General features: G+C 37.4%; 1 protein-coding gene across 4 annotated transcripts in view; it reads right to left on the bottom strand.

Annotated features, from left to right (window-relative positions):
- The window catches only part of MAST2 (microtubule associated serine/threonine kinase 2), a 188708-nt gene that overhangs the window by 170320 nt on the left and 5980 nt on the right, over nucleotides 1-12408 (bottom strand). Inside the window, exon 2 of one of the 4 annotated variants that reach the window (XM_048312255.1) lies at nucleotides 11943-12149. The exons of the other annotated variants lie outside the window; for them this stretch is intronic. Within the exon in view, the coding sequence (XP_048168212.1) occupies nucleotides 11943-11951 (9 nt within the window). The 5' untranslated portion in view covers nucleotides 11952-12149. The remainder of the gene's footprint in view (nucleotides 1-11942; nucleotides 12150-12408) is intronic. 4 annotated transcript variants of the gene reach the window in all.

The following is a 12408-nucleotide window of genomic DNA, read 5'->3' as shown; positions in this document are numbered from 1 at the left end:
AAATATTCACATACCCCTACCAGGCAAAGAATCTGCCCACTTCCCTACCCCTCCCCTTTTCCCTCTATGCACAGTCTCCTTTTATTGGCAAAAATAATTACAAATTCTTAATGTGTCTTCTTGAGTTACAGTACACAAGTCTTGTAGATCTGATAATATCTAAATCAAAAGTTCTCCAGATGAAGGGCAAACCTACTCCTACCACAGTATCTGATCTGCTACACCTGCCTACACACACCTTTGAGGTCAGCCCAATGGCATAAGCTACTTCTCAAAAAGCCATTCCATATGACAGCTGTCCCCAGGTTCAGCTTTCCACCAGGACTTCTACCACAGAGATAAGAAAGGAATAGTAGAAAGGTAAAAACAGCTTCCCACACTCACCAAAGAATCCAAGCTGTCTTCTAGACAAGATAGATTTGGTCCATATTACATATAGAAAAATCTTCATGAGCCCTTTTTTTGTTAAGCACATTAAATACTTGGGCAATATTCAGAAGACTACATAGGTGTTAAATGTCTGGAAGAAAGGGTCTGCAATCACATTCTGCAGGTTTATATTCTGTTTAACTTTTAAAACAGGTATTAAAAGAGTAAAAGAAAAAAAAAGTGCACTGTTCTGAGACAGCCTACTATGTTTTAAAAAATGCTAAGTGCAACACAGCCAGTTTAAAATTTCATTTTCTGAAAGCTGTGCCCATATTGTGTCAGCAAACAATGAAGAGGGAAAGTTTTAGCTTGACAACAATAGAGCTGTCTTTCATAAGACTGCAATTTACTTCACTCATCCATCAAAACCCTGCTTTGATACTGCAGATCACAGATGAACTGAATGGAAATAGCAGTAGATTACATTACCACTCTTAAACAAGGAAGGAAAAAAACCTAGAGGAAGAGATCTTTCCCTGTCCTTGCCCCAAAGCAATGCATACAAAGAACACAAAAATCTTACACAACATTCCAAATTAATGAATAAAGAAACTTTTTGCAGCAATAGAGCGAAATTTTGCTTACATGCTTTCAAACTACTAAATTAATCTATCAGAGCAAGTGGTTGAAGAATATATTACATAGAACAAACTGCCATAATTTCAAGGACTCCGCTTCCACTTTTCAAAAGAAAAAATTTTTACAACTCTAGAGATGAAAGCATTAGTAAGCACTTAACACTTTGCTCACACCATGTGAAAAGAACTGTGAGCCTCTCTCCATTCATTTCTTTTCAAATGTGATAAAGAACTTAATTTACTTTGGGCTTGTGGCTTTTGCCACAAGCTAAAAATCAGGTTCAAACAGCCAGCTGATTCCTGCAAAGCTTAGGGCTCAAGATGAAAGCGTCACATAATCTTGATTTGCTAGGCAAAGATTATTGATGTCAGTCCCTACAAAAGTACACAAAAGTTTGCTCACGTAACTTGAAATAGCAGGATATGAAGAAGAATGGCCAAAGCTTTTCTTGACTATCAAGAGGCTCTGCATTTCGCAGCTCAGTCACTTACCACACTTGCACAGAAAAAGCATTAAAACAATTCTGATACTGGAATAACACACAAGTCTGTTCCTCTTGCCTGAAATCTCACATCAGGGTTATCACACTCAGCTAGATTGTGACGGGAGCTGCAGATAAAAGACAAGAAGCTAAATGCGCTTCTCAATTTGCCTGATCACACTAATATCCCCTGTTAAAATCCTGATCTGGTGATTTCAGAATACAGCTACAAGGAACCTTCTCAGTCATCCTCTCCATTCCATTGCACAGGAAAAGTTCCAAGCAATTAAAGCAGGAAATAAAAAAACAAGCACATAAACCACTGCAAGGATTTTCAGCTCTTTTGTTTCCCCATTGTTCATTTAATAGTGCTGCAAGAGAGCAGCACAGCACAGGTCTTTAATCTACAAAAGGCAGGTGAATACTGCAAATGTGGATTCATGTTTTCCTTGGACAGCCAGGTGAAGCATCACACAGTCAATGAGACTGACACATCAGCGTCAGACCAAAGCTGGGATAAAACTTCTTAAGCCCTGTTTTTATGGCCTACATTTAGGATGTAACAGATCATGCAAAGGACACTTCCCTACATGTAACTGTGTTATAAAATCAAACACAAACTGCCTCACAATCTCTACAACAAGCAAAAGCACTCAGTTGTGACTGACAAACATTCAAGTCTGCAGGTCAAAACATGCTAAACTGTTAGCTGGGGGTGGGGAATCTACACAAAAGTTTTCTATGAACAGGAAATCCATTAATAAGAAAAATGAGAAACCTTTTTTATGAAGCCTAATGAGCATAACAACCTTAGGTCATCTGGAAGTGAATCCTAGCAAACTGTTGGAAGGAAGAATGAAAATTTAATTACAATAAACTGGCCAAGAATTCACTGTTATTAGCCCATCCTATATCTTATTGGAAGATAACCAATGAGCAATGTAGCTTGAGGGTAACTTGATACTTTCTGAATTTTTTGAAAGCACCAAAAATAGTCAACATTGAAAGCTGCACTTTCTATTTTTTAGCACAGCACTGTTTGTCCTTTAAAAGATAAAAGCCTGTTGTGTCAGGGCTGTGTGCATATCTGAGAAGCATTCTTTTTCTTCTCAGCCTTTCCTCATCACTTTATATAATCTGTGTGCATACCCTTAATGAAAGATAAATGTGATCCTGTCATTAGGCCTGCTCTAATATACTCTAAAATACACTGAAAATTAAAGCCTAGAGAACAGATCACAAACCAAATATCTATGTATATAAGTAGCAATTAGTGCAATGGAATCATAGTATTTATGCTTTAGTATTTAGCACTGAAATTTGCCTTAACTTTCTAGTCTGGACATTACACATTGAGAGGAGAGGGCCGGCAGTTTACCAGGAAGCTGGGGTGAGCCCACACGTGACCAAAATTGTAGGCTAAATAAGAATTTGCAACTAAATCTCTTTTTAACTGTGTGTGCTTAACTCATGTACTTGCCAGCAGCACCCTGAAAAATGTCAGAGACAGCAGAATCAAGGAAAATTATAGTAAATCAACACAGCCTCTTAGGAGCTATAATATATTGGTCTACGACATCAACAACAGAGAAAAGCTTTACAGAATGCATTACATCATATAAAAGTGTCAGTATTTTAAAGATGGGAGAGAGTCCTTCACTGTTTTTCTCTGTAGTAGATTTATTTAAAGAACTTTGCAATAAATTCCAACATTTCTACAACAATAAATACATAAACTTAATTTAGTGTCAATATTAAGTTTTCAAAATGACTGCAAAGCCAAGTGTTATTTGCCACAGTGACGTTTTCAACACATCATGCACACATTTACCATTCTGAATACCTACAGCTTCCTCTGTACACTCATCTGCAGTTAAAACACAGATGACAGAAAAGTTACAAACTCAAAACTTTCTATATTAAAAAAAAAAAATTCCACAGTTAAAGCCAAACAAACAAGAAAAAAAAGGAATGTTCCCTGAAAGACCCAGTATCAGAAGCCTATACTACCAGATACACTCTCCTTATCTTCTTCTTCCAATGAGATTTTTTTTCTTGTTAACTCTTCAGGAAACAACTACAGGGCATGTTTGATTAGAACTAACAAACTAGAAGATTTAATGTTTCATCAGGAAAGTTAGTGCTGTTAACTTTGTTGTGAAGTGTCCCAGCTGCAGGATCACATGAAAAAGCTTATTAAAAAGAAAAGGTAAATATTTACAACTGTGTACATTATTAGCCCCATTCGGAGGACCACTGAGATGCAGAAACATTTTATTCCTAATGGAACCACAGTCTAGAAGAGAAGGTAATTGATGATTAAATTGTATCAGCTTGAATGTTTGGTCCTTACATGAAAACACAAACGGCTTAAACAAAGTATTCAATCCTACTTCAAGATCTCCCCAACAGTGAAAAGGGAAGAGTAATTCTTGAACTCAGCTTGTAAATGCCTAAAGCCAAATGAATTTCATCAAGGGAAGAAGAAGAAACAGAGCCTCCAAAGTGTGTATCAGACTTCACAGAGGCTCAAAGAAACCACTATCAATCTATCAAGACTCCAAACCCCACACCAGGCTCAGTAGCTACACTGACAACAAAACCAGTCTGAACAAAGACACTGAGCATTAAGGCCACATCATTCCTTTATCATTGCTCTTCTAGCATGAGTATTGCAAACCTTAGAAGGTTGCATTGAGCAGGGAAATTAACTCCTGGCCAGATAAAACAAAACAACTCTATAATTCATCATCCTTACTCATACGCTGTCAGGATTAAAAGAAAAAGGACCCCCAAAAAGGGATTTGTAATAAAATTTTATTTTATAAGACATCAAAACACCTTCTCTCTGAAGATTTTCTTTCAACAGACTCAAATGATGTGCCAAGCATGTGATGTGTCCCAACATCACTGACGAGGATTACTGCAAGTTCTCTTGAGCATCCTGTGTGTTATCAAATACTCATTCATCTTCTTTATTCTTGTCTATTAGGTTTTACATGGTTAAATAGAGGTGAATATTTAGATTTGCTAAAGACCATAACACACAGCATTAGCAAACAAAACTTTCCTTGCTTGTCAGCTCCTTACAGATTTATTCAGATATTTATTACAAAGAAAACACTGAACTGAACACCTCAATACAACTACGCTGTGAGACAGACTAAAAGGGGAACTGCTCCTGGAAACAGGCAAGCAGCAGAAACAGCTGCATTTTAATCTGTGCAGGCAAAGAAACCTATGATTTCATATTGGCTACAAAAAGGAGACTTACCAGAGCATTCCACAGGGCACCTTGATTCCCTGCAACACTGATGCTCACTTAGGAACTTTCAGATCTCCAACTATATTGGTTTTTGTGCACATTACATTGTCTCACTGTCTCGTTCACAGGGAAAGAATGAACCAACATAAAATACCTAATACCTGAGTAGATTCTGTTGAATGCCCATTAAAACGTTACAATCTAATTAATTTTCATTTGGAATGTAAATTCCCTGGGTTTTTAGGGACAGAGATGAACAAAACCTAGCGATAAGTTTTAACTTCATTCAACTTACAGAAACAAACAATTGCTTCATAGCAATAGAACCAGGAAGAAAGTTTCATCTGATTTTATACATTTCAGACAGGAACCTCCAGGCTGCATTGGAAAAACTGAGATGTTATCTGTATTAATATTTGATTCTTGACCCAAAACAATATAGACTTTTCTATGTCTAAGGTGCAAATAAAATAAATTTTAAATCAAAATACTAGCTGAAAATACAAAGTTTGACAAGCAAACAAAAACAGTGTATTAAAATGTGTGTACTGTATAAAAATTACTTATCTACTAATAATGCAGAGTTCTAATCTTGTTTTGCAAAAAGCAGTTTCCAAAGAAAAATGTTTGAAGTACAATCTCAAATAAAATATCTGTTGGTCCATATGAGACATTGCCCTTAAAAAACTGTCCCAAGACTAAGGAGGCCAGAGGAATAGCCCAACTGCTATTCCAAGGTTTGTTTCAAATGAAGCTGCCTACAAAGAAAATTGAAAGTAACTCATAAACTGAACTTTGGTGGAGAATCACTCAGGTGAGCTCAAGGGACTTTTCTAATCAGACATTCAGTGGCTACTTACAGATGTGTAATACAATTTTAAGACTTGAGAATAACTGTTAAAGCTCACTTGAATAGCAAATATTGCAGAAAGAAAAGTATGAAACCAGAAAACACAACAGGAATCTGCTTTAGCAACACTAATATTTTTGCCCAGGATTCTTTTATGCATCACAGATATGACCTGAATAGTAGTAGTAGTGAAACCATCTGTAGTTAGACAGAGGTTTCTGGCAAAATAAAATGTAACAAAAACCAGTGGACTGCTGAAGAGTTAGAACAGTATCTGTTCATATAGATAACAAAGAGAGACCAAGATGCAATTTAATCTGGTATTATTATCACTGAGGAGGATCTCTATTTGCAGTATGAAAAAAAAAAAATTTTGTGAAAGTTCCAACCCTTTGGCATCAATATTTTTGTTTCCATGAACCATCTGCAACCTTCTCACTTCCTACCGCAAATGAGATAAGCAGATCGATTCAGAGCCAAAAATAAGAAGCACTTGTGTGAAGTTCTCCTGAGAACAAATTTTCCCTGAGATTCAACACCAGATCTGCATGTATAGAAGAGGGAAAAAAAATACTATTTTATTATAAAACTGTAAATACAATTACCAGTGGCTTCAGACTTGAATGAAATTAAGTCAACCCTTGGACACACAATAAATGCTTAGTCCTTAGCTTCTCTTAATAGAAGTCCCATTAAATCGCAGTCAAAGATAAACTAATTCACAATTCTTATCAATGTCTGCACAAAGAAATGGAGACTCTATAATCTGCACAAAAGCTTCTCCTCACCAAGCAGTGTAATACAGTTCCATCACAAAGGAACAAAAGCCGAAATTTTTTCAAGGACAAGACGTATTTCTTCCCTTCTGCCTGAGAACAGGAACAATGCCCAAGTGTTAGGTTTATGAACACCACCGTGCCTTGAGCTCTAACAAAGACTGGAGTCAGCAGACACTTCTGCTAAAGTGCCTGCTAAACTGGCAAAACAACCCTGTAAACAGAATCTCCTCTGTCCTAAAAACAGGGATTAATGTAAATGTCAAAGAATATACAAATAACTAAATGAATGAATAATTTAACTTTCAGGGTCGTATTTTTGTCACCTTCATACTGCACAGGTCCAAATTAAGTCAATTAATAAAAACATAGTTGCTACTAATATGTCACTGCATCCATCTATGCTTGGATGCTTAAACATCTAAATGCCTTCCGTCACTGCAGTAACCATACAACTCATGTATAAGCTTTTCTCTAAAACAGTGATTATAATTTATTCATTCGGTCTTTGATCTTCTGGGGCTGTTCAGAACACTTGACATCAGTTCTGACTACCTCATTTCCTTCTAAGTGTCTTTTCTCAAGTTCCATATTAAAATGTTATTTTTATGATAATAAAATGCTTGTAAATACACTAAGTATATTAAAATGTTATTTTTATGATAATAAAATGCTTGTAAATACACTAAGTATCGAATGGTGTGATTTTAGCAACTAATAAACCTGTTTTAATTACTAGGCATTCCATTTTTGAGATGACATTTCCTTGCTCTGGGGCATTATAAAAGCTCCTTTACAATAAAACTGGAGTAAGATACAGTCATAAGAAGAGCTGCTGCTACTCCTCAGTGAACAGAGGACATGCAACTACCAGATTAACAGAAAAAACATCAAAGAAACATTGCTAGACATGAAATTATTTCACTGTCTATGGGTGCATTTTTTCCAAGTAGCACCCCACGTTGACATTACACACTCTTGTCCAGTTTTGTCTTTCCTAGAGTTTAACACTTTGCTTGCATTAGTGAAGTTGGATTCTCTGAAAGCTGCGTAGAAGACAAAGGTAGTTTTGCCATTTGTGTACTTGCTTTGTAAGAACAAACTGTTTTTTAAGAAAGAGTGCATGGAAAAGCAATTTGATCATTCTGAGCTGTATGCCCTTGAATGCAAAGAGAGCAAATCTCTAGTTTAGCACCTGGGATATCTGGAAATCATAGAATCATATATTGGTTTGGATTAGAAGAGACTTTCAAAGATCATCCAGTTCCAACCCCCTTCCCATGGGCAAGGACACCTTTCATTAGATCAAGCTGTTTGAAATCCCCTCCAACCTGACCTTGAACCCTTCCAGGGAGGGGGCATCTACCACCTCTTAGCAACCTATTCCAGTGTGTCACCACACTCTTTGTAAAAAATTTCTTTCTTAGATCTATCCTAAATCAACTCTCCTTCAGTTTTAAACCGTTACCCCTTGTCCTATCCCAACAGGCCCCACTAAAAGAACTCCACATGCACAGGGAGACAGCCTTCCTAGAAACATGGAACCATGCTAAAACCATTTGCAGAGTCTAACTCAGGTGTTTGTGCAGTCCTTCTGCACATGTAAGACCCTGAGTGGGATGAAAACAACCTGCAGAGGTAGCAGCACCAAGTGCCCATTATACATAGTACCAAAAAGGCATATTAGAAAACTAACAGAAAACTAGGTTTTTAAAATCATTATTATTGAGCTCAAAGCATGACAGCTGTATTTTTAAAGGATAAAAGGAAAACAGGCTTGAGCATCAATTAATCAGTCTGACAAATATTGCATTTCATAGAAGTCTTCAAGCTTCCTGAAATGCAGCTGTAATGTTTCCTCAAGTTTTCACCTCATGGAATGAATTCCCCTCACTCCTTGGTGGATGTATCTTTTCCACTTAGTTTTTGTTTGTTTGGATTAACAAAACACTACAAAGTGTCTCAAGTTTAGGTCTAACTGCACACATAATTTAGTCTTTAGCAAAACTGCCTTCAGTATGCTGCAGGCCAGCATTTGTTTACCACTGTAACCTTTCTGTACTGTCTCTTCCACCCTGGAAGACAATCTGCTCTGAGAACTCTTCCATCAAATCCCATAGGGGAAATTCAACAGGGGTGGCAGGACCTACACAATCTATTACTGGCTTTTAATTCTGTTGTGCTGGCAGCTAACACATCCAAGTGATAAACACACACAGTGTATATTGGGCTAATTTCCACAAGACAGCTCAGAGTCACTGCAGGAAGTTAGGACTAGATGAATGAGCCCCATAGAAGCAAAAACTTCACTGGAAATCTGTCTGAATGGATTGCTGGGTGTTTGGACAATGAGCAGATACTGGAAGGCGCATTCCAGAAGTGTACTGAAAATCAGTTTTTTATTATAACTCTTGTTAAGTATTTTTACCATTAGCTGAATTAGCTGGTATGTCAAATACCTACAAGAGTTTCAGAACACAGCATGACTCAGTAAATGTCAAGACAAAAATTATCCAAGTATCAATCAATTAACTAATTAACTTATTTTGGCTACAAATAGCTGAGAATGTTTATGGCAGATTACTTGTCACACCATATAACAAAAAACATTAGAGAAAATCTTCCTATATAGACAGCTCATGAGGACATTTGTGGACTGAAACTGAATCAGAAATTACATTTCAAAAATTCTTACACTCCCCACAGTCCAACCTCAACAGTTGAAGCCATCTGCATCTGGAAATTTAAACACGTACATGGAATGTTTTGAATTGCTGTCTTGCTTTTACATTCATAAAAATCCAGACCAACTAAAAGGGTTTAGAATGTGTTTTATTGGTAGAAGTGTTTACTATATGTATAACAAAAAGTGAAAATATTTACAATGCAACTCCAAGAGCAAAGACAGTATTTTTTTCCTGGAAAGAAACACAGCATCATCCTATTTTCCATGTACATAATGGACTCCATTAACACTAGAGCAATTGCAAATAGCAAAAAAATTATAAGCTAGACAGCTAGACTTCCAAATTATTGCTAGGCTGTCAATCTTGAACCCTCTTCCCTCACTGCACTGTAATGTGCATTTATAACAGAACATTTGAAAATAACTTCTGACAGATTACTAGATTTAGGGTTCGTGAGACCTAAGCTGTAAGTTAAATAAAAACCTCACAGAAAACACAGCTTAGAGGAAGAGCAAATTAAAAAGTTCTAAATCTGGTTTCAAAGGTAGTTTTTTTGAGTGTCCATGGACTCGGTTTCTTACTTCAAAGAGCACCATTTTCACCAGGCTTCAAACAGTACTACATCACTACAAAAATACACTAACCACAGCACATCATTATTTGATGTGGAAATGAAATCACTGAGACTCTGTATGACCTGTTCATTTATCTATTGTGGTTCTTGAGGAACCAAGTCTTACTGGGTGATAAAGGATTTTGGTTTAGTCTCAAATAGCTCACCAGCCTGGTGGTCTTCACTGCTTCATTAGCTTCAGCTACTCAGCTTCCATGAATAGGAATTAAATAAGACTTTAAAAAAACTTTTATTTCACATCTACAATAATACACTGCATTTCTTATAAGCACTAAAGCTATGTTGGCTTATGGCAGGCAGCATGGGCAATAAAAAATATGTATCAGAGAAAAATAAAGAATTGCCCTTTCTAGAGACTCTCAAGAACTACCTTGACAAGCAGGACAACATTAACACTCTGTGCTGCAAGAAGGCAGATGAGCTTGCTCAAGAAGTCAACTACTAGGTGTAAAGTACCCATTCCTCCAACACAAGACATTTGGATATATTGCTTGGTTTCCCAAAGCATCCAGTCAGGAATATATCCAAAATCTTTGAGTGTTTTGCAGCTGCCTAATCCCAGCCTTGGACAGCACCCCACTGATATCCTCAAGTGCTCTGTAACAAACAGTAAGTAGCAGCAGCTTTCCCCTTAAGGCTAATAATTATTCTAAAGACAAGCAGTGCCACACCAAACCCAGGCACTTCTGATAGAAGAATTCTCTTGGCTCCTTCACTTCTATTCCACTTTTGGACAAGAAATGCATTGTACTGAATCTCTCCACTGCCTGCTTAGCTATTCTAATATGCAAGATATGAAATTAATGTGGCTAATACAATATTTGCTCTTACTCTTCACTTGTGACAGGAAATTGAAGTCCCACATGGGCGAGCTGAATCATCTAAGCTGCTGATGCAATGCCTACCTAGTTATTGATTTACACAAAAGAGATTTGCCCATTAATACTCAACTCTGAGAGAAGTGACAATTCTCTTTTCTCAGGCTAGAGAAGTGCCATCAACCCTCTGGTGCCATTCTGCTCTTACCTAACAAGCCCATTGCAGAATCTGTCACTTGACTCCACATCCCTTTTGTCTGCATCTGGACTTATCTTTTGGCTCAATTCTATTATTATCTAATAAGCACATTACAGAATTGATCCCCTGATTCTATTCCACTTTGCCTGCTTTTAGATGACTCTTTCCCTCAGTCACTTTTTCAGCGCCCCATACTTTTAAACATTAGCATGAACACACAAGTGAACTCAGAGGAACAGGTCACCAGGAGCTGCCATCTCTGTTCGATGAGGACATAGAAAGGCAAAACCATGGCTGATGAACAAGTCAGGCAGAAGTAGCTTCTGGCTACTTCTGATCAAGAATCAGTTTATGGTAGGCAGTGAGACACACCTATGGGCCACTGACAGGTTTGTTCTTTCTGGTTTCTTTTCCTGCCTCCTCAGAAAAAGGACAGAGAAGAAAACAAAGAGAACCATGCATGCTATAAGAGAACAGCTGATTCCTCCACAGCTACACCGTGGTTTCTTCATTACCTTTATTTCTCCATAGAGAAGGGAATAAACTTCAGAAAATAAAGTCTGAGGATAAGTAAGAATGCCTGCCAGCCAACCATGCACTCTGGTTAACCATATTAGAAGCTCCATAGACTAGAATTGTGCATATTTTTATTAGAAAAGAGCACTTATTTTTTGCTTTCTTCCTGTCATAAAAAAGACAGCTAAACAGCAACAAAGGAAGATGAGAAAAGGAAGTCTGAGGTCCGCAAATAGTAACTGAGTTTTTAATGGCAAGTTACAACCACAGGTTGTAATTTAGGAGTCTTTACCAATGTCCTCCTTAGGAACTTTCTTTAGCTCCCTTGAAAAAAGAGGCACAAGTCAGAACTATCCTAAAATCAACCCTAAACAACAATGTCGCAGGACAGGTGGCAATAAGCATTTAAGTAAACAGATGATTCCTGATCTTCTAGAAGTTAGCAGCACTCCATCTCTCCTTTGATAAGAAGGGGCAATGATGTTTACGGAACATACTTGTTTATGATTAACCTATATTTGCTTTTATGGAGTATGTAATGTGAATAGTAAAAACTACACTTGACTGCAAATGCAATCTGCATTGCTAGCAATAAGTCCATTTGATTTGGTTTAAATAAACTTCCATCTTCTTAAGTTGCATCCCAGCTTGTAGGTTTTGACATGAAGTTATAAAAAACAGCTTTGAGTGTTGTGAGCTGTTACTCACAGGGCCCATGGCTGGGGGAGCTGCAACAGATCTGTAGAGAAAACCGAGAAGCAAAGTGCCAATCGAACTCCAAAAGCTTTATTCTTCACTTGTCAATCAAAAGGGAAGACTCATGGTAGAAATAACCAAAGGACATCAAACTGTTCTGCAGTCTACATAGAGGGCTCATCACAACAAGGATACTGCCTTTACTAACACTGATGTCACCTAGAGGGAAAAGAAAAGAAAAAACTTATTATATTTGAAGCACAGAAGTTCTAATTAGGAAAAAAGAAAGATCTCTTCAGTTTCCAGGCTTGCCACGCAGCAAGGAAAGCATGGTAACAGCTTCTCTGCAGCTGTGGAGACAAAATAAATCTGAGTAGCACTCTGGGGTTTGGCCAGTTTTTCCCTGCTGGTCACTGAGTGCTTTCCAAAAAAGAACAGGGTGAGAAGTCAGTGGAAAAGATCCTTTGCTATTCCTTCC

Source organism: Corvus hawaiiensis, chromosome 9 (assembly GCF_020740725.1).
Source record: "Corvus hawaiiensis isolate bCorHaw1 chromosome 9, bCorHaw1.pri.cur, whole genome shotgun sequence".
Lineage (NCBI taxonomy): Eukaryota > Metazoa > Chordata > Aves > Passeriformes > Corvidae > Corvus > Corvus hawaiiensis.
Note: the sequence above shows the minus strand (reverse complement) of the source record. Positions and strands in the feature narration are given on the sequence as shown.